This window comes from Corvus kubaryi, unplaced genomic scaffold, assembly GCF_017639235.1.
Source record: "Corvus kubaryi isolate FWS band 111438036 unplaced genomic scaffold, C.kubaryi_AGA036_p1.0 136, whole genome shotgun sequence".
Classification (NCBI taxonomy): domain Eukaryota; kingdom Metazoa; phylum Chordata; class Aves; order Passeriformes; family Corvidae; genus Corvus; species Corvus kubaryi.
The window spans coordinates 184,346-210,928 of record NW_024580670.1 but is presented as its reverse complement, the minus strand read 5'-3'; the positions used below and the strand labels follow the sequence as shown (position 1 = coordinate 210,928).

General features: G+C 40.5%; 3 protein-coding genes across 12 annotated transcripts in view; 1 reads left to right on the top strand and 2 right to left on the bottom strand.

Annotated features, from left to right (window-relative positions):
• The first annotated feature begins 972 nt into the window (after nucleotides 1-972).
• RBSN (rabenosyn, RAB effector) lies at nucleotides 973-15,086 on the top strand. Of its 2 annotated transcripts, none has more exons than XM_042012658.1 (12): nucleotides 973-1,239; nucleotides 1,551-1,779; nucleotides 3,052-3,195; nucleotides 4,922-5,022; nucleotides 5,662-5,707; nucleotides 5,798-5,959; nucleotides 6,832-7,073; nucleotides 7,882-7,952; nucleotides 9,587-9,673; nucleotides 10,103-10,205; nucleotides 10,643-10,717; nucleotides 11,621-15,086. In XM_042012658.1, exons 1-12 carry the CDS (start codon nucleotides 988-990, stop codon nucleotides 12,704-12,706), a joined length of 2,598 nt encoding a protein of 865 aa, XP_041868592.1. In that variant the 5' UTR covers nucleotides 973-987; the 3' UTR covers nucleotides 12,707-15,086. The 2 variants fall into 2 exon arrangements, with proteins under 2 accessions (XP_041868592.1, XP_041909917.1); XM_042053983.1 differs by having other exon boundaries at nucleotides 10,643-10,726.
• On the bottom strand, nucleotides 15,061-17,223 carry MRPS25 (mitochondrial ribosomal protein S25). The gene is made up of 4 exons (XM_042012768.1): nucleotides 17,012-17,223; nucleotides 16,785-16,891; nucleotides 16,389-16,476; nucleotides 15,061-16,163 (listed from the first exon to the last, which is right to left on the bottom strand). The coding sequence occupies exons 1-4, from the start codon at nucleotides 17,143-17,145 to the stop codon at nucleotides 15,971-15,973; spliced, it is 522 nt and encodes a 173-aa protein (XP_041868702.1). The 5' UTR covers nucleotides 17,146-17,223; the 3' UTR covers nucleotides 15,061-15,970.
• Nucleotides 17,224-17,559: 336 nt separating this feature from the next.
• The window catches only part of NR2C2 (nuclear receptor subfamily 2 group C member 2), a 37,665-nt gene continuing 28,641 nt past the window's right edge, over nucleotides 17,560-26,583 (bottom strand). For 7 of the 9 annotated variants that reach the window (XM_042012690.1, XM_042012747.1, XM_042012681.1 and 4 more), the window contains one exon: nucleotides 17,560-25,987. In XM_042012690.1, coding sequence (XP_041868624.1) covers nucleotides 25,813-25,987 — 175 coding nt within the window. In that variant the 3' untranslated portion in view covers nucleotides 17,560-25,812. The remainder of the gene's footprint in view (nucleotides 25,988-26,583) is intronic. The other 2 variants (XM_042012728.1, XM_042012738.1) reach the window with 2 other exon arrangements.

The following is a 26,583-nucleotide window of genomic DNA, read 5'->3' as shown; positions in this document are numbered from 1 at the left end:
GACAAATGACGCACATGAAACAGGAACCAGAAAACTGAAATGCCGACAGAAACCTCCCCACGAGCTCTGCACCTACATGGATCTTGCAGTTCTTCTAGAGACACGTGCATTGCTGTAGTGTTCTTTCACTGTTCAGTGAGTTATAACTCACTGCCTCAACAGAGGATAGAAGGGGCAAGGAACAGCAAAGGTGGCACAGGTATGGCTCACCGCCAGGAAACTGCCCAGCTCCAGCAAATCCAGGGGGACGACACCACAGCACGCGAATCCTCTAGGGCACTGAGCCTCAGGCTGGTTCCTCAGGCTGGTTCTCTTCCTCCCCACCCCATCACGATCCGTGCTGAAAAGGTTTTAAAGGACTTAACCTGGAGGGTAGAAGAGCAGGGCACGATGAGTGAAAATCCACCTTTAATGGACAGGATTCAAGTGTAAATAGAACTGCCACGTAAAAAAAATCTCTGCCTCCAAAAGCTTGTAATCCTAACACATGAGGCCGAAGTGTGGTTACACAATCCTATTGCTTCCATTTGATTGGGAGTGTGTGAGATAAGGGACTGCTGCCAGCTGAGACTAAACAAAAGCTGGCATCAGAAAGGGGATACTGAAAAGCCCCTGGCGTTGCTTTACACAGCTCTTTGTCAGGAAGCAAGCAGTGGGATTCCTGGGCTCCGTCTGTGGCTAAGCACGTCACCGGCTGCTCTGGTTTGCAGTTTTGGGACACTTTCTTTAGGAAGACTCAGTAGGCTGGGAAAGGGAACGTTGGGCGTGTTAATATTGGCAACGGTGCTGCTCTTAAGCGTGCTCAGCGATTCGGACACCCAGCACAGACCCACCCGTGCTGTGCGAACGGTCCCAGGGCAGCAGGGCGGGAAAGAGCGGGGGCGAGACACGTGTCCCCCACATGACAGCGCCGTCCCGCGCCCGAGAGGACTCTGCCACCGCACCTCTGCGGGCCCGTTACCGGGGCCTACTGCAAGGTGTCTGGACATGGCGAGCGGTCCTGGCCTCAGGAGAGACGACGGCCCCGTTCCGTGTCCTCCGCTGCCGCTCCCAACCTCCATCGATAGCTCTGCGCTGGGCAGCCTCCCCCGCGCGGTGTCGGGCTGGCCCTCCTTGTCCCCGCCCTTTCCTCTCATCGATGGCTCAGCGCTCGCCCCGCCCTCTGCCGCGCTCCGTCGCTCCCGACAGGCGGGACAGGCCGCGGCCGCCCTGCTTTGGAGACACCCACCGGGTGCTGGGGTGAGGCGGGCCCGGCCCTGGGCTTTTCCCAGGCCGTCCCTGGGCTCTCGCTGGGCCACGGCCCCTCGGGCAGGCGGGGCAGCCCTCAGCGGCCTCTCCCCCGGCGGGTGGTGCGCCTCCAGCCCCGCCCCCTCCCTGCTCGCGCGCAGCCGCGGCCCCGCCCCCGAGAGAGGCGCGCGGCCGTTTTCCTGCCCCGGGCCGGGCCGCGGAGGGACGGGGCGGCGGATCCGGGGGGGAGTCGCGCCCAGCCCGGCCTTTCCCGTCCCCGTCCTGCGCCGCCGGTCGCACGGCGCTGCCCTGGTTCGTTTCAGGCCGTGCCTAAGAACGATGCGGTCCCCGCACCCCGGCAGCCGGTGAGGGCAGCGCGCGCGGCCGCGATGGCGTCGGGCTGCCCAGCGGCCTTCGGGGACCCGGCCGAAGTGCGTGAGGGCTTCCTGTGCCCGCTGTGCCTGAAGGATCTCCAGGCGTTCCGGCAGCTCCAGGCGCACTACGAGGAGCAGCACCCGGGCGAAGACCGGGACGTCAGGGCGCAGCTCCGAAGTAAGGGCGGCCGCGGTGACGCGTTCGGCTTGGCCGTTGGAAATCCCTGCTCGTACTTCGAGTGCTCCCAAATGTCTGACAATAATAAAATATTAATTGAAGGGACTTAAAGGCGAGGCATGCAGTTCCATTCTTCTGCATATCTCTTTGGGCCATAGTATTTACCTTCTCCCGATACTTTCCATAAATTGATTTTAAAGTAGGCGCTAAAGGACATTACTCGTCAAATGTCTGATTTTATGCACGATTTTTATTATTGACCTCTTTGGGTTTTTTGTTTTGTTTTTATCTACTTATCTACTTATTTTTATCTTACTTATTCTATTTACTGTAATCCCGTGAATACCCAAGAATTAGGGTACAGAAGACTGTAGAGAATATGGGGAATCTCTGGTAGTTGCAAGGTTCCAGTTCATTAATTTCTTGTTTTGACAGTAGATAAAACTGTGGTTGCAGTTAAAGTGTAAAGTTAAGAAAGGTTGTTGTTGCAAAAGCGTGGAAAAGAATGTGGGTGGTGGAACTGGCAGGAGATGTTAGGAGTGTCCCATATCTGTTATGGATTTCCACCTTTCAGTAGTGTTTGGAAAATCCCTTTGAGTTCTGTTTTTACCCCCTTGCATGCACTGTGTTATTTTATATTGAGAGAAAAACGTTTAAAATATGGCAATAATTCTCTGTGTTTCCTGCAAAAGTCTCTCTGGTTTTGTTTTAGTATGCTAGAAATAGTGGCCTAGCAGTCTTGAATTTTTTTTTTCTCTTGAGATAGACTTTTGAAATATTAATCAACTTTTTTTTTGTGAAACCCTAGCCCTAACAGTGGGCTGTTGAGTATTTTAAAAATTATTTATGTGTACAAGCACACTGAAATTCATAGTTTGTGCAACAAGACAAGGAAAGTGTTGAACATCCTTGAATCTGAAGAAAATAATTGGGAATTAGGAGAATTAATATAAAACTGTATGGTGTCCCTTGCTGTGTGACAGGTCCCATAGTTTAAGACACGTTGCTGTTTTACAGTGAAGTCCCACAATGGAATGTTTTAACCTACTGTTTTGTTCTTAGGACCTCAGGCTACTTTACAACAGACAACAAAGAGCATTTTGTGTCATCTATGGTGCTCTGAACTGCATTTTGGTTCTAAGAATGTTTTGAGGATAAACTTATCCAGGAAAAACTTTCTGTTAAAGAAGGGGAATATTCTATACTGGCTTCACATGATGAATATTTGGTGACTTGCTGACATGTTAGAAAACTTGGGTTTATCTTTTTCAGATCTAGTCCAGAAGGCCAAAAGAGCAAAGAAGAAATTGCTGAAACAAGAAGATGATGACAGAGCTGACTCTGGATCTCAGGAACGATATGAGTCATTCAGCTATGGTGGAATAGATCCATACATGTGGGAGCCCCAGGAAGTAGGTAGGAGAGCTAGAAAGCAATACACAGTGGGGATAACTTTTGAGCTGAATTGAGAAAGTGCTACAGTTACAGTATTGCTGAAGTGGCTTGGAATTGTGTCTGTGCTGCGCTGGATTCACTAGCAGGGGGTTCTGGTTTGCATATTAACTGTGGGCAGCCTGTCTGCATTGGGTGGGGTGTGGGAAAAACAGAGTTAATGGGGAGAAGAAAAAGCTGTGTATAGAATCAGTACCCAAACTACCCTTCAGGTAGCTGTTTGTCATGTCATTGTGCCTGTGCTGCTGAGATTTGTTTAATCTGTGTTTATCTCTGTGCAACTAGCTTCATTTTGTGACTTTACAAAACAGATAATCCACTAATTAATAGCTAAATTATAGGTATATAAAATCTCCAGCTTTTGGGCTACACTTAAAGTAGCTGTTACTTTGCATGTTTGACAAAAAGATTATCCATTGATAAAACTTTCAGCTTTTTCCTTGGATTTGAGGTGTAGATCACCTCTTATTAAAAGGGGGCTTACTTTAAAAAGAACACGAACCAAAAAAAAAACCAAACAACAAACAACCCCCACTCCTCTGAATCTAAATCTAGATGTGTAGGATTTCAAAGATAAGCTGACCGAGCTTGTAATTATAAATATTGCTACTGGCAATGATCTGTTACTATAACAGAAAAACTGTGGTTATTTTGGGAGGAGGAAGCAGCACCATCTCTGGTGGATCCTGGGAGGGTTTCTACTATGGTGCTGACAGACTAGAGCTGAGTCCTTTGGGTCTGGGGGGTCTGAGTTCTGTACATTGCTTTACTTTTGACTTTGTAAGTATTTGAGCAACGATCATAGTGTAAATACTAGCAAACAGTAAATTGAAGGAGAAGGTTTGTGAACATTAGAGAAGTGAGAACTGCTTTCTTATGAGAGTTGAGAAGATGAATCTTAGGGATTTTGGCATGGGATGGATCAGTGAAAGGGACTGTGTGATGTCTCCAAAGCAGTGGCTTAAATCAGTTACCCAGTGGAACTCTTTCACTCCTATGAATGCATCTTTGGAGATTGTTTTTGTTATTTTATTAGCATGAGGAAGTGAGATTCTTACGTTAGGTAGCATCAAAAAGCAACATCTGATTTTGAGTTCTACCAGGAAAAGGAGTAATCTTAAACCGTAATCAACTGTGAATTGTACGTTTCTTAAAGAGATGCTGTATTGTTCTATCAATACTTGGTGATCAGTTTTCTGGAAATCTGAACTGCCATCAAGGATTTGATTCAGACCCCTAAAGGTGTAGAGATGATCAGAAGCAGGAAACAAAATTGATGTTGCATAGACCTCCGGTAATCCTTGGACTTGCTTCTTCTCTTTGTTCAACATGTAGCCAGGAAACTAAAGGGAGTTGGTTTTGAGAGCACTGCTAGTAGGTAACAGCTTACCAAATGTAACTGACAAATGAAGATGGAGAAAAAAAAATTGTTGGAGATGTTCTCTCTAACATAGCGCTGCTTGTTTTCTGTAGTAGAAGTAAAACACTGTTTATTGGTAGCCTGAAGATTAGGCTTTAACCTGCATGTTTTATTTACAGCAACGCTGTGAAAATGTAGGATTCCAATGTGTCTTTAAAATTGAATTTGAACATAAGAAATAAATGGTGAAGAGACATCTGTCTTTCAAGAGGCATTTAAATCCATACAGAGTACTTGGGTGACGAGGACAGCTTTCTGTTATCTCTGCAGGTGCTATGAGAAGCCGTCTTTCTGAATTCAAGAAACACCGAGCAGCCAGGATTGATCACTATGTAGTTGAAGTCAATAAGTTAATAATCAGGTTAGAAAAGGTAAATTTGGTGCTTTTTAATATTCCAGCCTTCTAAATGTTTCCTAGATTTAAAAAATTATATTTCAGTATGAAGTGTGCCCATTTATCTAGGAGTACACTTTCTAAAGGATACTAAACTATGACTCTCTTTATACATTACCTTGAGTACTGTGCATGGTTTGAGCCTGTGCTGTGTGCTGTGGGTATGATTTCTGTTTCTATGCACCATTTTCAAGCTGAATATGCTACTTCCACATGCTTCAAGAACCATCTGTTCTCCTGTTTTATTTTCTCCATCTTTTATTTCACTAAATTACTCACCAATTTTTTTTGTCATTATTCTTCCAGCTTCTCATTCTTCAAAATCTGTCAATGGTACACTTGCATTTTGGCTCAGATGCAGTAATGTTGGCTGCAATAAGGATTATTGCAAAACCAATTTGCTGATTTGTACAGGTTTGACAAGTCATTGTTTAGCACTTGTATGGATATGGAATTAGAAAAAAAGTACAAAAGTTGCATGAGTCTGGTGTAAAACCGGCAGAAACTCCTCGCTCTTAAAAATGCCAGGTTTCTTTTACTTGTTGGGCTGTGTTGTGTTGGGTTTTTTCCTTGCAAAAGTATAATTTTCTTGAATATATTGTTTATCTTCTACCAGCTTACATCGTTTGACAGAGCAAACACTGAGTCAGCTAAAATAAGAGGTTGGTGTGAGCTTACCTGAGATTATTTGCCCCTGTAGTTTAACCAGCTGAAGAATTGAATACTTATGTGGTGTGTATTCCTGCTCACAGCTATAGAGAAGTCTGTTGTGCCCTGGGTCAGTGATCACGATGTTCCATTTTGCCCAGACTGTGGCAGTAAGTTCAGTATCCGAAACCGACGTCACCACTGCCGCCTTTGTGGGTCTATTATGTGCAAGAAGTGCATGGAATTTGTGAATCTTCCTTTGGCAAGTAAGTACTGTGGAGTTTATTCTTCATTTTCTTAGTTCGCTTTGAGTGCATCCTGGCTTTTTGTCATTAGAAAAAAATATGCTGGTAATAGTCTGGCTCTGCAGAAAACTTCCATTCAGTTTCATGCAGACACTTGTCTGTGAAACAGAATACAAAGAATGATTTCTCCTTTCTTTGTCTCTGTTCCTTCAGATTTGGAAGTGTTGCATAACACTGAAAAATTTACTAGAAATAATAGTAGTATGAACTCCTGCTAAATACAGCTATTATTTATTCTACTGAGTATCATAACTATGGAGCTGTTAACTTTAGGAACTGCCAAGGTTCTTGACATTTAAAAATACTGTGGATATTTCCAATTTTGTCTGTGTTGTCCAAATGTTGCACCTTGGGACAACAACTTAAGGAAATTCACGTATAGGCCTTTAAGAACTACTTCAAGCCTTTATTTTCCTCATGCGGTGCACTGGAGAGGAGGCTATTTTCTGTGGACATAAATGACATTAACTTAAACACTTTTGGAGTGTTCAAGCACAATGCCTGGACACCATTATCATACCTGTTCTACACATTGTTTTGTGACTGTGCAGGCTCAAACATGAGAATGCTTCTAGGCATGAGCAAAGTAGGTGATGCTCAGCAGCCTGCTCTCTAGCTAGTTTTAAATACAGCAGGATTTGCAGTGAAGACCCAAATTCCGACTTGCAGTTGTGGTTGTCGTGCAATCCCTGCATGGCTTTCAGCAGACTCTTTCAACCTGGTTTTCTAATACCACCTAAATGTAAAGTTTCTGTTAAAGGGCAGTTTGTTTGTGTTGGTAAAATCTTTTGGCTTCTCCAGTTACTGTAAAATTACCTGTGTATAATTTTTAGGCAAACTCACTAGTGCCAGCAAAGAGGCCTTGGGTTCTCATACTAGCCCGAACTCCTCACCCAACAGTGTCCATGGCTCCCGCCGTGGCAGCATTAGCAGCATAAGCAGCGTGAGCTCTGTTCTGGATGAGAAGGATGATGACCGAATCCGTTGTTGTCAGCACTGCAAAGACACCCTGTTGAAGAGAGAGCAACAGATTGATGAGAAAGAATACACACCAGAAATTGTGAAACTCTATGAGGTAAGTCAAGCTCTGTGCTACAGTGTGTATGTCTGCAGTGGTCACTACTTGACTTTTGGCTTGTTACCTCATGTCTAAGCTCTTAATTTATGACTTAATACTGACTTGTGTTAGAAGAGGCTGTTGGGTGTTTATGCCACGTAACCAAGACGTATCTGAAATGTTGGAATCAGTTGCAATATAGTATTTATATCCCGCATTAATTTCAAACATCTTTTTAAAATACATCTTCATTCTCATCTGGAACTAGTAGTTCAGACATGCATCTCTTAAAATTGTGAACTTGTTTAAACCAGTGATATGCTGTGCATTTGATTGGTGGGCTGCACTGCAGCTATGGGACTTGATGTTGTCCCCACTGTTTGTCCTCACACTGATGGCAAATGCTTTCTTTGAACCACCTCTACCAACATGACGTTCAAATGTGCTTTGCAGCTGGTACTGATGATTACCAGGTATCTTTTCAGTAGAGTCCACAAACTACCTGGGTTAGTATTAATGGGAGTTTCTGTTGATGCTGTTGTTGGTGAAAAGATGTAAGGCTAGAAGTTGTCCAAGTCATCCATTCAAACAGCTTCTTGATTCAAAGTCCACCTTGCAGGTCTACAGCAAGTCTTTCTCTGTTCCTGACAACGCCATATGTGTTCTGAAGATAACAGGAGAGTCTTGTCATCCTGAGTAGTTAAAGTGGCTTTCATCATGGTTAACTTTAAATCTGCACAAGCAGCATGAAAAGATGTATGTCAGCATGTTCTTGCATTCGTGTTTTAATATAAGTTCTCTTTTTATATATTTTGTTTTAAACAAGAAACTTCGACTCTGCATGGAGAAGGTTGACCAGAAAGCACCAGAATACATAAGGATGGCAGAATCACTAAAGTAAGCCCCATTGCTGGTTATGTTTATGAGTATATGTATTTTTCCTCTAAGTGTGGGAAGTAGTAAGGAAGTGGTGTACTAAGGCTGCAAGAGTGTGTACATTAAAAGAAAAATCAGTGTTTCATGATCTGTTGTCTTCTGGATGCTCTTCATACAAAGAAGTACTGAATTAATTATTAGTGGTAACATGCAGAGAAGTCGTTGGGTTAATTTTTTTAAAGCCACTTCCCAGTGAGGCACTACTATCATATTTTGACACATCATCTTTGCAAAAAAGGAAGTACAAGGCTACAATTCTTGTGTAAATGAGCCTCTTCAAAACAGCTGCAGTAAGCTGTTGCTGTCCTCAGCTGGATGCTCTGGCTTCTGAGGAACGCCAGCAGCAGCAAATCATTAGAACACTTCCTGTCTGTTCTGTGTAAAGCACCTTCACCTAGCACTTGTTCTGAGTGTACCTGGCCTACCCTGTGCTGCACTGAATAAGCAACAGTCTCATATTTCAGTTTTGTGCGTAATTTCTTGCAGTAGTATTCTCTCACTGGGGTAACTTAAGTGTTTCCAACTCTCTCTGTAAGAGGTTGCCAGGTTATACTTTTGGCTTGTACAGTAAGAGAAATACACACATTGGTCTTTGACTAGGAAGCATTTCCTTTTGAAAAGTGAAAGTTAACAAATATTGCTGTACCTGTCCTTTAGATCTAATGGTTGTAGAAAAATTAGTAACAAAATTGCTTTTGTAAAAACACTCCTTGTAATAGGAAGAAAGAAGTACAGAAGGTGAAAAACGTGCTAAGATACTACTGCCTTTTGTCATTAATTCATGGAAGATTGGGTTATGTGACTTGGCAGCTGGAGAAAAGTAAAAATACAAATGTCCTGGATAATGGAAGTAAACGTCAGAAAACAACAGGCTTGTTACTGGCAAAATTAAAGTTTTCTGACTAGTACTGTGTCCTGGAAATTGGAATCCTGTGGGTAGTGAAGTTGCTTTTGAGAAAGTGATTCTTATAATTTATATTTGTGGTACAAAAGGATAGGCAAGCTAAAAACTGGTGAAGAGTTTTCCCCACTAAATCCTAATTTGTTTTATCAATAAAGCGGAGACTCTAGAAAAGTGTCTGTAATTGATTTGTGTCCCTATGTGGACAGTCATGTAATGGCGTCTTAAATAGTACACCTTGTTGAGCCTATTATTTTGCTTTCTTACATGCTAGTGCAGGTGACTGTTGTGCTTTAGTGGTACAGTTAGTTACTCAGAGTTTTTTTCCCACCAAGTTGCCTTGAAAAAAATCTCCACAAAATAGATACATTTGCTAAGCAAGTGTACATTTTAGGTATTACTTGTTGAGTGGCATTTTTGTGTTAGAATACAGTTTCTCCTAGAGTAGTAATAATATAATCATAAATAAAATTATCTTCTATGAAGTGTTCATGTTCACAAAATGATTATAATTTTCCACTTTTGTTACAAAGAAAGGTTTTTTTAAACATGAGCCTGAAATAAAGTCATCCAGCCCTTTAGTGTTAGCAGTTCTTACCACTGCTGAATCTTGGTCATCTTGGGGGAACTTGTAATGTTGTATGTGGTGTTAACTGGATGCATGACTTACAGTAAAGTTCTGTTTATTCCTTAGTGCTGGGGAGACAGCCTACAACCTTGATCATGCTAACGACTTGAGGGTGGAGATTCAAAAAATGTATGAATTTATAGATGCCTTAAGGTAAAAGATCATCTCTCTCCCTTTTACCCCCAGCATGTGTGTATCTCTGTTATGACTTTACTGATTATATGGGTGATCAATTTGTCTGCTCAGTTGTAAAGAGCATTTGAAAAGGTAGATGCTGTTCCTGTACACTACCAATTTCTACTTTCTTCTCCAGCCTTAAAATTCATACATTCCTCTGCAGTAGGAATAACTAAACATAGAGGAAACAAGTAGCAGCACCATTTAGGGGGAAGGAATTATTTGTACAGGGTTTCTTTGTTTTTATAAGGCTGGGAGTGGAAAGTGTTACAAATTGTAATATCCAAAACTGTCTATCTAAAAGAACATCAGAAGTTTTTAATCCAGTATTGTCTCTCTGCTTTTGTTGCATTTTTCCTGATTTTGTTTTAGAACTGATGAGGCTGTATGTTTGCTTTGATTCAGTAAGAAGATTTTGAGTCTAGGCTTGCACGAAGATCCTCAACCTCATCCTAAAACACTACAACTTCAGCGAATGATAAGATACTCAGCTACACTTTTTGTTCAGGTGAATAGAGCATATGCTGTGAGATGAATGTACATTTTAGATAGCGTTCTCTTCTCTGCCAGGCAGCCCTGTGATTTGGAACTATTTTGACAGGAGCCTGAGTTCTATACATTTTCTGCATTTTCTGTAGTTCCCCTAATGACTTATGATAGCCTTAAATAAGCTGTCTTGAACACAGATCTTGCACTCAGAGCAGCACTGGGCCTGGGAAACCTAAGAGATGTGTGAGCCTTGGCTCTTCCCCTTGCTGAGGTGTGGGCCCACCCAGCAGTGCAGCTGTGCCAGCAAAGGTGTGTGCAGACCTGCCGCGGGGACTGCAGTTTAGAAGCATCTTCGATGTGTTTTTGGGGTTTCTGCTGGTAGTATCTCTTCTTCAGGACTTGAAAAATGGGCTGAATACCTGCAAGCAGCACTGTAAACATTTCGATTTTTTCCAGGAAAAACTGCTTGGCCTAATGTCCCTGCCAACCAAGGATCAGTATGAAGAACTGAAGAAGAGAAGACTGCATACGGTAAGACAGGTTAGGATCTGCTACATCTTGTATCAGGCCTTCTCACAGATACAAGCCTGGGAGCTGTGTGGGTATGAGTAGTTGCCTTCAACACTGGATTTCAGTTTGTCATTTTTTCATCCACATTGTCCCATCCCCTTTCCCAGGGATTCATCTAGCTCCTGCTTTGTTCTGCCCAGAACAGAAGTAGGTGGGCATGGAGCAGCTGGACACTTCTAGAAAGCAGCAGGGACTCAGTTGCATGGGCTGTTTCTGCTGCAGTGCGTGCAGAGCAAGCCCTGAAGTGTGTCAGTTTATATTGACTTTGAAATTGTGTTCAGGAATTCACTCACAGAAGTAGAATTTGGAAACTTCTTTCATTAGTGGAAAATGACATATTAGAATAAGGATGCCTCTTCAGGGAGAGAGGGTTTTTTCCTTTAGGAGGGAGGACATCATTAATTATAAACTAAAGCCAACTTCATCTTGAGGTATGAGTTGAGAAATAAGAATCATCCCACTCCAAAAGCCTGTGATACCAGTGACCTTAAACACTGATGTTCTATTACAGCTGTCTGCTGTAGTAATATGTGATATGATTAATGTCCAAATCAATCTAGACCGCTTTTTGCACAGCTGCATTAGGCATTTTTTTCCTCTATAAAGAAAACTGTTGCTCCTACTTTCCCTCAAGTTTGTAGAGACAGATGTCATGGGATTTTCATCAATATAATCACAAACTCATGGGAAGCATTTAAGGAATAGTATGAAAGTAAGAATTTTCTGCAAAGCAACCAAAGCTGCAGCTGATCCCTTTTAGCAACAGCCAGCAATATCTTAAGATCAACTAACTTGTATCTATGGATATTTAGAATGAAATTTTTCAAGCACATGGTGTTTTCTTACTACATGTTTTTTTGTTAGGTCGCTCTTGAAACACAGGGAAAACAAGAGGAAAAGCAGAAGGGGTTTATCTCCATATCTGCATCTGCAGTTAATGGTGATGAAACTCACATAAAAAAAGGAACAGTCAGAAAATCTGAAGGCTGGTTACCTACATCTAGCATTTCGAGAGAGAGCGAGAGAGCAGACCCACTTCTTCAGCAGATTGACAATATCACATCCTTTATTAAGCAAGCAAAGGCAGCTAATAGGATAGATGAGGTCCATACTTTGCAAGAGAACCTGATGCAGCTTCAGGATGAATATGATCAACAACAAACTCTGAAAGCTATTGAGCTTTCTAAAAAACAGGCAGAAGAGGAGGAGATACAGAGGAAGGAACTTCAGGTCTTTCATGAAAAAGAGTGGGAAAGAGAGCACCATAAATTCATGTCTCAGCATTCAAGGACACGCTCCTTAGACTTCAGGGAAGTCAAACAGCATTTGGATGCTACTTGGATGAAAGGGGACACAAATTTTGAAACTCCTGCTGTTGAGCAGCTGCCAGCTAAGGAGCACTTGACCTTCACACTCAAACCCCAGAATGTCCCACAGTGTGACAAAGACCAGGATCAGCCAGCCTGTCTAAATCCCTTTGAGGATGAAACAGATACCCCTCAGGTAGAGGAAGATCCTGCTAACCCATTTGCCAAAGACACCTCTCCAATGGTTTCTTTCTCTAACACAGCTCAGCAAAGTGGTAAAAAAGAATATAATCCATTTGAAAGTGAGGAGGAGGATGAACAAAGTAATGGAGCACCTGGCAGTACTTCAAACCCCTTTGAAGAGGATGAAAATCCATTTGAAAAGCCTGGGGGCAGTTGGAGTTCAGGGAATCCATTTGAAGAGGGATCCTCTGTCAATCCCTTTGAAGTGGAGGATGGCAGTGAGATCTCTGGAGAGGAGGCTATAGAGGAAGAGCTGCTTCTCCAACAGATAGATAATATTAAAGCTTATATATTTGATGCCAAACATAGTGGACGACTGGATGAGGTGGAGGTACTGACAGAGAACTTAAAGGAACTGAAGCACACATTAGCAAAGCAGAAGGAGAAATCTAACTGCTGAAGCAGCAATAGGGCTGGGTAATAATTCAGTCTGCTGTTAAATATGGGAAGGTAAAGCAGATACTTAGAGGCAGGAGTACAGATCACAAGAGGAAATTGGGAGAATCCTGACTTGAAAGCACTTTCATTTAGACATTGCCACTACTACACAGTCTTGAAGAAAGAATCTGAGGAATGCTGCTGGTCTCAAAAGCTTATTGTAAGAAATTTTAAAGTAACTTTTTTACAGCACTTTTAATGCTAACTGGTCTTATTGAATGCTTATTTTGGTCAAAGGGGTTAAGTGCTAATAGGGAACTATGATGTGGAACTGGTTGGAATGTTGGTTTGCCCTCTTTACCGCTTCCTGCTGTAGTGTTAGCCTTTCAAGTGTGGCTTTGACTAAAGAGAGATGAAAACTTTTCTAAAACTCTTTCATCCTCTCCTGACCCAGGGTAGCTGAATGCTAATGGTGTTCTGGGAACATGCTGTTAAAGAGCTGCTGTGATTCTCCAGGGTGCTGAATGTACAGGCTCACAGATCAAGTTTGTGCAATGCTAATAAATACATAAAAGGGATTTTAAGACTGAGAAGAACTTTCTAACTGATCTTAGTTTATGAGTAGCTTTTTAGTGTCTGTATAAAGATTCCCAAGTAAAATTTGGATGCTTCTTTTCATCAGTTCTGGTTTCCCATTTGCTCTGAGCACAGACTTTGGTGTCATAGCATCATGCTGGCTTCAGACCTGCTCATAAGGGAGCAAGTGCTCACTTCCAGGGAAAGAAGCATCAGGCCAGCACCACTTCTAACTATAATATAAAGGGTGAACCTCCAATCGCTAATTACATTATGGAATCTACACCTTCCTTTAAATCATCTGGGTGACAGAATGATCATGTTTGTTGTATTTGTGAGAACACTTTTTTTGTAGCACTCAACACAAAATTTAGTTTATAATGGAAAGCTGAGATGCCACTGAACTGGAATTTTGTGAAAGCTGGGAGAAAAAGTCTGTGGCTGCAGTAGTGCCAAATAGCAATTCTTTCTCATGTTAGATTCCCTCAGTTCTTATGAGAATCAGGCATATCTGTTTTACATAAGGAACTTCAGATTGAAGACCTCCTGTAATCCTGTGGCCTGGGGGATGACCAGGTGACAGCCAGCACCTGTGATGCGGAAGGACCTACAGCTGGGTAAATGCAGGGCTTTTGAGAAAGATGGAATCTTTCTCAAAAGAGAAAGACTTGCTTTGATTTTTATATTTGAGAGGCACAGGCTCATCATCAGAAATCAATGTTTGCAGTAGTGGTGGTGGTGAGTTAGTCTTAAAGGGTTCTTTATTTAAAGCTGAAATGGAAAAAATCAGGCAGATCACACTAACAGTAGTGGCCTTACTCAGAAGTGTGAAGTTCTGTGGAATGGGACATGTGTTTTAATTATGTCTCTGATACTGACATAGCTGTAACCCCAACACTGCATAAGATTTTAGAGACAAATAACTGCTACCTAAAGAGCAGGAGCTCTAGTTCCTAGCTGTGAGTAAGTGGAGGTAGGGACTTGTGGAACTGTTGTTTAAAAAGCCCAAACCACCTATATCCTCACTTAATAGCACTAGTAAGGAGTTGAAGTAACTCAGACCAGCCAGTCAAGGATACCTGATGTTCTGTCTGGTGTACCCCAAATCTGGATTTGAAAGGTGTGCAGAAGAGGTTGGCTTAAGACCACGAAGTTCTTACACTGATGTTTTATTAGAGCTGATCAAATCCCCGAGTGTTATTTTGCACCAAGAAAGAGCAGAGGATTCTGAAAGGTCTTGAACAGAACATAGGTGCCTGGCACCAGATTCATGAAGGCAGCAAAAACTGTTGATAGCTAAACAGAATCCCTGGAATTGTTTAAGAGAGATAGTGTAAGGCAGTTATTTAGGACAGACTTGATTGCTAGTCAGGAGGATTGCTTCCTGCACTCTAACCTAATGCTGTTTTAGGTATCAACATGAAAAAATGTTTCAGTGGCTTCAGCTTTCAAATTAAATGTGTTTTTTTCCTTGTTGCAACTATCCTGCCTTGTTTATATTTTCTGGCTAATACACTAATAACTAAAGTATTCTTATTGTATATGTAATACATTATTTTTACAAGCAGGTAACAGACTAGCATACCTCATGATCTTTGTCAGTGTTAAATGTGATAGAGTAGACAGCTAATACTAAAGTCATCTCAAAAGTGAAGAACTTCGCTGGTATAGGGAGTGCTGTGAGGCTTGCAAGGCACAAGGGAATGAAGATGTCTTAAGCATAAAGCTCAATAACTAATTAGCATTGACTTTTGTTACAACTGCATGCACTACTCTGTATGAAAACTTTGTAAAAAGAGATGAAATAAAACAACATGTTTATTTTGTGTTGTATTTGTCCTTAACAATTTGTACAGGATGCTTCAGTCAGTGTGAAATTTTGTATTCAACCATGATTTCAGAAATGCTGCACTACAGTTCTACAGTAACTGGCATGGATAAGCCTGACATAAAGGTCTGTACAATGGAGTACAGTCTATCATGTTTATACATATTACAGGTGTGGTGTAAGTGTTTGGTGATGCAGAAGCTGTGATGATTTAGAAGGGTTTTTTTTGATAATTGTAAAACTTATCTTTCATATACCAGTTTGCCCATTCTCCGTTCCTGACTGGGTCAGTGTTTCTCAGAGCTGCAGTATCAGCTGCAAAAGTTGTATCTTGCTGGAAATGAAGACTCTGAACTGTTTCTGATTCATAACTACATAAATTAAGAAAATTCAATATTTGATTTGAGATTGGAGTTACATTATCATTTGGCTGTCTTCAGTTAGTACAAGAGGGACTTTTGCACCACTTTCTATAAATTATGGAATTCTGTGCTGCTTCCAAGATTTAACTTTCTAGTCTAGCCTCTCTGTCCCAAAGAAAACATGATACTGGTTTTGCCATAATTGTCTATGTCCAGGCACGAACAGGAAGTAAGACTCTAGTAATTTTGTTTTCCAGTGTTGACTGCAATACTTAGTAGAACCCCAGCTTTTTTGGTGCCAGTTTCGACTTTTATTCATTTTTCACTTAAATATTCATTGTTTGCAATAATACAAACAATTCAAATGTAGCTGTAAGAAGGTTTATGAGGCAGAGTTGTCTGTACTGAACGAACTTGCTTGTTCCTCTTCCCACTAACTGTTAGCTCTTGTCTCTCACTGAAGCACCTTCATTGTCCAGCCCTGAGGAAAATCAGCTGCATGACTCGAGATCTTGAGATGTCAGGCTGCTGATTCGTTGTTCATAGCAGCTTTGTATTTTCCCCTCATGTCTTTGGGCAATGGTGCAAAAGCAGGGCAGGGAACTTGGCCTTCAATCTCACACATGCATTCTCGCAGATGATACTTCTTGGGCCCGAAGGTTGCTGGATGTGATAGTTTTTTCCTTTCTCTTTCTTCTTTTTCAAGTGTTCCTCTAGAAAAGAGATCGGTTTGTTACTCTCAGAAGTCTCAACTGCAATACTTCCTCTCCCTTCCATAGACCCAGGTTATCAGAAAGATGGATTTACAGTCCCCAGCTTGTGGACTTCCCCATGCTTGTGTCAATTTTGTTTGGGAAAAGTGGTATTTCCTTCTGTATTCCACAAAAGTTTGTTTTATGTATGGTAGATGGTATGTTAGCTTACTACATGTTACTTACTTGCTTTTCCCCAGGATTTTTTTAACATGCTCTGTTATCTCTTTGTTGGTTTTATCTTCCACATCAACCAAAACTTGTTCTCCATTGTCTGTCAAGAAAAATTCATAATAATGTATCAGGTGCTACCACTTGCCCCCTGCGTGCCGTTTAGAGAGGCTTTAAACGCATACAAATTATCAATCTGCTTCCCTGCTGCAGTTAATGTTTAATGCAATGTTTTAAGTGCAAAAGCAAAACCTCCATGAAGGTGGTTCTAGGGGAGCTGCTCACGGCTAAAGCCCTGTTCCTATCAAGCAGGGGCTTTGCGCGCTGCGGCCGAGGCAGGGCCGAGGGAGAACGGCACAAGCGCGGCGCGGCCACGGCTCTGCAGCTCCGGCGGCCCCCGGCGGGACCTACCCAGGTAGAACCGCAGGAAGGGCGAGGGAGTCATGTTCCTGAACAGCATGATCTGCACCCAAGGGTTCTTGTACTGGATCTGGGGGATGTTGAAAAACACGAACTTTCTGGAAAGAAAGAGAAAAGCACGCAAGGACTGGCGCGTTGTCTCTGCGGAGGGCGCGGCCCGCGCAAGCCCTGGTGTCTTTGCAGGGGCAGCCCACGCTCCCGCCTCGCCCCGCACTCACCTCGCGCCTTCGCTCAGCTCTCCCGCCGTGTTGTAGTTCACGGTCATAACCTTCACTGAGCTCTTGAACACCACGTCGCCCTGGCTGAGGTACTGCAGGGTCCGGCGCACCGGGAAGCGGCCCTTCATGGGCATCGCGGCGGCTGCCGGAAAGGGCGGCGGCGCTCCCGCGCGCCCCCTGGCGGAAGCTCTGCCGCGCCGCACCGGGCCCGCCGCCGGCGCCAGGGGCGGCGCCAGGGCCGCGAGGGGGGCGGGGCCGGCGCGGAGCACAGCAGCGAGAGGTGTGGGGCTACCCAAAGCTTGTCTATTCAAGATGAATTAAAACCTTAGGAAAAGCCTCCTCTCCTCCTAGAGCAGCTCCTTGGAGTCAGTAAGTTAATGGGATTTCTCTTCTGTACCAGACCCGGTTAAATCTCTCATAAGATAATCACTGTAGTGAAGGCAAAATGCTGTTTCTCCCCTAAAAGATTGTGAATTATAGATTTGCCTTAGACAGCTCCTGTTCAAGAGGAAATTAAATGAACTTCATAATAAAACTCGAGAATGCAGTTATATTTGTAATTCACTTTAATGGTAGAAACCTCATTTCGCTACTAGTATTAACCACAACAATATAATGATACAACAGCATTTAATAAAATGCATGAGCTAAATCATGCACTGCAATACTCTATATACAAACACAACAATGCAAATTCCTCTTTGTGACTGAAGACATTGGATATAAAATTTAGTTTAAAAAAAAGAACATGCTATTATTTTTAAATGCTATCACACACAACAATACTGATTTCACAAAAGAAGCTGTGGGAAATTAACAACTTTTGCAAAGTTTTTAAAACAAACATAAACAATAGTTTTCTAAATTATAATGAACAGAGGCTTCCAGAAAATATCCCAAGGAATTGAAAGTAGATGCTTCCTTTTATAAAAATTTGTTCTTTTAGTAGGAGCTCAGCACTCCCTAGTAGGCCAATACAGATAAAACAACGTGCAGTTTTCAGTTAGGAAACTATGAACACTGGCTTCCAGTGTATTAAGAGTACAGATTAATTATTAAAAATATTCCAACATATGATATTGATTACATATATGAAAAATTTAACATATACAGTCTGTAAGTGAAATGTTTTCTTCTTAAAGACTATGCTTTTTGTTTGAAATTTATCTAGTCCTACTTTAATCCACAATCATGAAAATACCATAAAATGGACCTGTGTTGTATTATCGCAGAGCCTTTATTGCCACTAAATTTGAGCAAATATTTTGTCCTTCAGAATACAAACAATTCAAATGTGGATATAAAAGAACTTTGTTTGCTTTTTTTTTTCTGAATACATAGTTGAATTTTTAAACAATCTTGATTAATGCCCCAATTGGCTTCCTAAACTTTAAAACTGTTCCTGCAGTACAATGACGTTAACAGACTTTCAGGTTTCTATTCACCTTTAAAGAGGAAAACAAGCATTCAAACAGCAGTAATTGTCCAGGCACCAATGAAGGACCATCTGTCACAGGACTTCCTGACATTAATTGAAATATTTTTCCTGCTGAAAATCGCAGAAGTAAGGTTTGAAATGCTACAGGTTTATTCCTATTTTTGAAATAAAAGCTTACAAATGCTCACTAACCAATATACCAGGAAAGAGAACATTCTCAGCATTTTCCATAGCAAACTTTCCAAACTTTCCTCAGACTTGTGGTTCACTTTAAGCATGCATGAAGTTCACATTAGTTTGATTGCTGTCTTATTATCTGATTAAATATACACAAGTCTTTGCCATGTTGAGTACAAAAGGTGGAAATAAATGCCCAGAAAATTATGCTTCCCCCTTTTAATGACAGAAACAAGACTCACTGAACTACTGCCCTGCATGGTCTGTGAAATGCTTTTTTAAAAACCCACAGTTAACAGATTTACTTTATGGAAGGCTTCCTTTTTATCTTCATCAAAAGGGAAAAAGAACAAGACCTATTTATACTTTGATAATGTAAATGTTTGAGTCCTCATTATGAATAAGAAATTGTCTTACTCCACATCTCATTTCACAACTGTGTGCCCAGGTCCCACATGGACAGTGGGACTGTCATAGGCAGTGCAGAAGCTGCACAGATTCCAGACCCAGGAAAGGACAGAATGTGGAAAGAGACATTAGTCTGACAACTAAATCAAGCAACCAGCTGTGTTCAGTTTAGGCTGGAAAATAAAGAGAACAGCTTCAGAAAGTGAATATACAACTGAAATGCATTGTGAAAATCCTGAAGAAGTCTTGATGCTTGCTAAGAAATAAACTACCTGCAATGTCCCTACTATTTAATTACTGTTGTGCCACAGCTGCTGTTTCACTGAACAGAGCACACAGTCTCTAACTTACAGGTTGGTTTCATGTGATCACTATGACAATATGAATATTGATTTATTAAGCAGCATCCATTACCTCCTACCAATGTTCTGTGTGCTGCAGTTCAGTGATAAGTGGCAACGTGGTTTATTTTCAGTTTGCCACTGATGAAGACTTAAAACCAAAAAATCAGTCTCTTACCAAGCTTCGCAAAAAATACGACTTTACAAATATATCTCAGGAGGCTGGAAGAGAATGAGTATATAATGAGCAGAGAAGTATTTTCTATGACTATAGTAATTTATTCATTATATGCTCAATTAACTATTGACTGGCAAACTTCTACAGTCCAAATGAGAAAAGGTAAAGAGAATATTGTAAAAGCCAGAAAATTCATGGAATATATTTGACAGTTCTGAACAGAAAATAGTGAATTTGGGTTGGTTTAGAAAATAGGTGCAAAGCTCTGAAATTTGTGAGGATTCACCAAATTAGGAAGCTCTGGATTAGGAAATGAATAAAAAACTTTAGCAGATAGAATTGATGAGTAATGGCTCCATATCTGTACATATATACATACACTACACATTTTCTATACACTGTACAGAATATATTTAGACAGAGAGGTATAAACATATACATTCATACACACATACATACAGCTATGTACATATGCATCAGCTGCTCGAGTGAGTTTTAGAAATGAACATGCAGAAATGCACAACGGTGGGAGGCACAACATAGACGTGTACAACTCTATCAAACCCTTTAAAAAGAAAGAAGACAGGCATGAATTTAAGCCATTTTCAAAGCATTCATGTAACTCAAGAGGATTGAACAGGTTTTGGGAATTATGGAACATTACAACAGTATTACCTGTGATGAACTTAGCATGACTTCACAATAAAAAGCTGAGTAATAAGGTAATTCTGGGCTATGACGTTTCCCAAGTCTAATATATTCAGACTTGGAGAATCTACACTTTACAAAGAATTTAACTTTAACTTGTAACCCCAGTATAAATAATGTTATAATTTTTTTGCACAAATAATTTCCCATATGTTGATAAGACTGACTGCAGCTGAAGTAGGGCTGTAGCATTATCTAACAAGAAGGGTTAGTGGCATCAAACAATAAGCCTGAGCTTAATTCAGGAGTATTTACTGTCAAAATGACTCAGCAACTTTAGAATAAAAAGGTGCAAAAAGTAAATGTTTTCATTGTCTCTCCTTTGCCATGCCCTCTTGGTAAATTTTCATATAAAGCTGTTTTCTAAACTAATTTTCTGTCATTCAGTATCTACTAGATGCTGGCAATTTGTCCTTTCTCTGCCCCTCGCTCTCCTCTCTAGGGTGACCATGGCCTCATTTGGCTGACCCCTCCTGGATGTTTGGAGGTGTTAGGACTGCAGCTGTTGTGTGCTGCTATCACAGCTGGCCCATGCTTATCACCAGAACAAACGACTGCTAAAGCTGTTCCGTTGCTGTATGGCCAGCGTGGCAAACCCTGGGACAGGTGGGAAGCTGACTGTGTTTGCCAGCATTTCTGCTTTTCCTCTTACAGACAAGAGTAAGTGAAAAACCCCCAGCCTCCCCTGGTTTTGCACTATTAAGTGTAACTGGAGAGGAGGAGAGTGATCTCAAATAGAAAATCAGATTTTTGTTCTTTTCAGGATGGTTATCATCCAGTAGATGTGTGTTGGTACACCTGTGTGTCTGACTGACCTGCCAGTTCTACTGCTCACTCCACCCAATTCAAACAGGGCCCTGACTGGTGCTGAGTGCAGGAAGCTGCTTTGTCACTGCTTGGACAGTATCCTCAGCCCATTAATTTCCAGTCTTGTCTTCCTGGTTAAACTGTATTCCTGATGCCCTTTGCTAGTCATGCTGTTTGGTGCTTTTTTTTAAAAATTGCCTTTTACTAATTAAACAGCAGGTAATCAGGGAAGAATCCTAACTACTGTCTGAACTTTAATGGGCAGGAAAATCTACTGACACCTGCAGTATCCTGAATGAAATGATTCAGGAACCTGTGAGTCCTGTGTACTATACACAACAACAACAAAAAAACCACGCAAGTGTTTTACAGTCTCTGTCAAAGGAGAAACAAGAGTCAGGAAACTGATTTCCCCTGGAAGCGTCAGCCCTGACTTGGTTTCTCTATCACAGCCTCAGAATGTGCCCTTTGCCAAAGGGAGCTGTAATGGCAGTGCAGAGCCAGCTGGATTCTCCATGCAGACCTGGAGCCAGAGCTCCTCACCAGAGGCATTGAGGCTGCCTGGGGGGCCAAGGGCTTCAGAAGATGGTAAAAGGAGACTTGGTAAATGACACCAAGTAATCAGTGGAGAGCAACAATAGTTTCTTGCCCCCGAGTGCTCTGAAAATTAAGCCTTTGTAATAATTTAACATTTTAAGGCAGCTAAAAGAAAGCCTGGTATGACTTCTTAGAAGGATCTCTCCTTGGAGGTAATTTTTTTCCTCTTCTACCAGTTTCATGCCAGAGTAACTCCACAGATACCAAAAGCATTGCAGCTAATTTATAAACAATGTAAATAGGCAGAGAAAGATTACTTTTGTACGTGGTCTTAGTTCCGACTCTTTAGTCCAATGTAAGTAAATAAAGGGAAGAAAAGTAGTATACCTTCCTCCATTTGTCACAAATGCCATTAAAATCATTATGACAAAGCTAATCCCAAATGCTTTTTATCTACAAGATTCAAATCTAGTTCCTTCGCAAGAGTTGGAAAACAATGAAGCACATGGGCAATGGACATCATTGCCTCATTCTCATTCCCTGCATTGCCTCATTATCACGCCCCATCAGTCTCAGCACAGAATTCTAACATTTGTCTGAATGAATTATGACTAGTATACACATTTGGTCAGGTTCAGATAAATCTAATCAGGTAATTTATTACTGTATTTCTGCCAAGTTAAAATATTTTCATTTCAAGAGCAGCAGGAAATGGACCTCAAAAATTCTGAAGAGAATTCTGAATTGCACTAACTAGAGCTTCAGTGAGATGAACTTTTCTTAGAATTGGTTTGTGACTGTGATACTTTGACTCCAAGTTCTGTGAACACAAGTTTGGCGTTTAAATTTCACCTTTATGAAAACAAGCCATTTCTGTATTTAATACTCAAGAAATAGTTCTTCAATAATTATTACAATAATAAAAAGCTCTCCTGTCCAATATTCATAAGGAAAAGTTTGCACTTTCAATGGAGAAAAAACCCCAAACTAATTTAACAATAAGGCTAAGATTTAGATTAAGATTAGCCTGTTGCTATCTTCCATCTGCAGGAGGGATGGAACAAACCTCAGGAATTCCAAGAACTATGTCAGTGTTGTAGTATTTTCTGCAGAGATGGTGCAAAACTTGCCTGATTCTGCAGCTGGACTGTGTGCATCACAGGGTCCTACTGCCACGAGAGGGATCTTGACAGGCTGGAGAAACGGGCCAACAGGAACCTCATGAAGTTCAAAGAGGGGAAGCACAAAGTCCTGTCCCTGGGGAGGAAATAGCCCAGGCACCCATATATGTTCAAATTTCTACAATCCAAAATGTTAGTCTTGGAATAGTGTATAGTTAGAAAGACTACTTTTTGTTAATGGTATCAGGACTAAGTAGCTTGGTTCTGACCTCTGCAAGCCAGCAAATCATGCTAATGATGCTACACAAAGAGGGACTTTATAGCTTTTAGGTGGTAATATCCAAATCTTAAGGATGGAACTGCTTAATTTCATCTTTTAAATACATGCACAAGAAATAAAACCTACCTATGGATTGCATGGTTGTAACACAATTTACACAAATGAATATTTTATCCCTAATAAGCTATTTAATAACTATTTGCAGAGGAAGTAACTACCAGGGTTTGATCAAGGATATCATTATGTGGCCTTGCATTTGTGGGGAGTGTAGTTTATTTGTAAACAGAGCTGCATGATATTTATCATTTTGATTTACAAATGCAATGCAAGGCATACATTTTACATTTCATTTCATGTGATCCCTTTGTTCCCAAAAAACTATAATGCCTTTATCTTCTTTCCTGAACTGTTACGATCACAAGTAATAAAAATTACAAACAAATTTTCACACAGAAAATGGGGCCCTTTTACTCGAAAAATTGGAAGTTGAAATGTTTGTCAAGAAAAAGCTAGCTGGTGTGTATTGAGATTTAAAACCAAATATTCCAGTGGCTAGTTTTTGTGCTAAGGAATATTTCATTTGCCATTAAAATGCTTTCTTATCTGCTTAAATGATTTTTATGAAATACTGGAAGCAAATTAAGCTCCATAATCCTTTTGGCAATTAAAAAATATCACAATAGTTCAATGCATTCTGCTTGTAGAACAATGACATAACCCAATAAAATTTTAAATTTTAACACAAAAGCAGCCACAACTCTTTCCAAGGTAGCTACTGTTTCTGATGTTAATATCACCATTAATTTTTAGGTTGCATACCCTTAACATAGGGACTGTGTAGCAGAAGTGCTGATACAAACCCACAGCAGTTACACTACAATCAAATGGTTGGCATTAAAATCTGAAGTCCAGCTGACTTCACATGTAGAGAGCAGACTTCCCATAACATGAGCAATATGACAATTTCATTTGCTATAGCAAAAGCTGAGAGAGATAAAAGTGCAATATTACAAATCTCTGCATGTATACTGGACTCTGTAATATCCTTCTGAGAAAAAAAGATTCTGAATGTGCTAAAAATGGTAACCGTAGAACACTTTTAATGCATCCAGAAGCTAAAATTAAATAGTCTTTTGTGTCACAGTAAGTTCTACAAATGTCAGCCTCCTAACAAGCATGACATATACAAGGTCTTTTTGTTACTTTAGAAGCCTCATCTAGAGCTCCTTAAGGTCTTTTGGCTACAAATCAGACTTTGAAAAGTCACAAACACCAACCTAGTAGGTGTTTCTAAATAAATATCAGTAACAGAAGAAAAACCAAAGTGCTGAACTTCTCATTAGATTTTTGTCACATAAAAGTACAAAAGTAGGAATGCCTCTAACACACAAATAATTAAAATAATTAATGCATCTAATGAGCCAGGAACAGATGAAGGTATTAATTGCTATGACTTAAAAAAAAATTCTTTGATTTTAAAACACTTAACAGCCATAATAATAAGTTATACTAAAACAAAACCTATGGTAGCAGCTAATAGCCAATACTAGCAAACATGTTGATGGCTCATCACTGGAGACAATTAAAAAGTAGTTCATTTTGTATCTCCATGGTGTATCAGTCATCAACTGCAATTGTACATGAGTGAGAGTAAATCCTAACTATATTTTGGTTTCAAACTAAGTGACAGGAAAGTTGAGAACACTGCAAAACTGGGAGTGCTCAGTGAGGGAAGGAGGGAGGCAGAAATACAGTGAGAGAGCTTTGTAATAAACTCTTGCTACAGCCAGAGGTTCTATACTTCTGTATTTCAGGTCTTAAATTGTACCTGTGGCTTGATCATAAGGGTGTTCAGAGTATAGAGAGGAGGAGTAAATTTGGAGCATACAAAGAGCATACTCAAATAGCATCACATGGCTCTATTTGAAAATTACTGCTCTTCCAGTTAGTGACTGATTTTCCCCAAAGTCAAAAGGCTTCATCTTAGAATAATATTTGTCATGATTGTGTTTGTCTGAATAGACACTTGGAGGAACCTGAATATTTAATCATTATTGTGACAAACACTTTTTTCCTCTAGTGTGGGGAATTCCTGTAGCACATAATAGTCACTATGACTGCACTGTACTGTGTATTACAACTGCACTAATTTAACAGATATAGTTTCATATAATGTGGATATCTGATTTAAGAATCCATATTAATATTTCATGCATAATGTAACAGCAAGTGACTTCTTGTAGATTAAATGATTGTCTCCTTTAGCATTCTACATTTTTACAAAAATCATTTACTAACGTTTTGACTAAGGACATATGCAGTTTTTTTCATTTTTCATACTCATAAGCAGGATGTTGATAATGCTGTTGCTCTGACAAGAAGTGATTACAAAGTGCTAGTATTATACCCTGGCATGTGCTAGACATTAGTTCCAAGGATATTTTTAAATATATACATACTGTTCTTTTTACTTTTAAAGTAATTTTATTACTACCTGATATTATAAAACTCTTTTTAACCACTGATAATTTTTAAATACAAAGCATGTGAAAAGTATGTTCAGTCATCTATAGCCTTTTAAATGAAAGGCATCAAAAATATTCCTTGTGGCAGAAAAAGTCCTATAGCAGGTCTTTTAATAGCTGCTTTAAATTTTGTCAACATCAGAAAAAGACAAGGAGAAATCTGTCAGGAAACTGATAACAAGTTGGAATTATCTGCACATACCGAAACACAACTCTTTTAACTTCGTAATTATATGGTTTTTGTGAAAATTACTTCAATCCCTCAAATTGCATTGTTCCCACTATGCAGACGTGCCAGTTATTTGACCATTATATTCTGCTGTTTCCATTTTGAGAATGTAGGGGATTATGCTGTCAATGGGAACATTTCCAATAAGACCCGTGAAAAACAGTTCCTCGGTGATGCTAGAGCTCATCAGCCTAAGTGCTGGCAGGCGAACTAGGATCCGGGCTAGCCTGAAAAAGAAGTTTGGTGGATTATAAATACATGTAAGACCCATTTAAGATACTTCATGGCTAAAGAGCTGGATCTGCCTTTATTATTACCATAATTCATGAATAGGAGTAAAGAGGCAATTCAAGCTAATTGGCTACCAAAAAAAGAATCATTACTGTTCTATCCTGCAAGTGAAATGAAAAGCCAAGTAGCTTTCCAATGAAAGGGACATATTAATGCCCTTTGTAGACAGACCATGTATGTACAAACACAAAATTCTCTTGGCCTGCTTTTGAAATTCCCTCTGGACAAACAATGCTGAGACTAATAATACCCATACTGATTAGTGTGAACATTTGCACAATTTTAAGAGTACAATGCTTAATTAAAATTTCAGCCATAAACAGCACAGTCCTCAGTTGCCTAGCAACTTCATGCTAAATGAGATAGCGGGAAGGGGGCTGGACGTATATAAACAGAAAAAAAGAGAATCTAATGAGAGATGGAATTTGGGGGAATGTATTGTTGAGCATAAATATTGCCAAATGCTCTGGTGTTTTATTTACCAGGATGTTAACATATATCCAATATCATGAAGTGATTGTATTGAAATGCT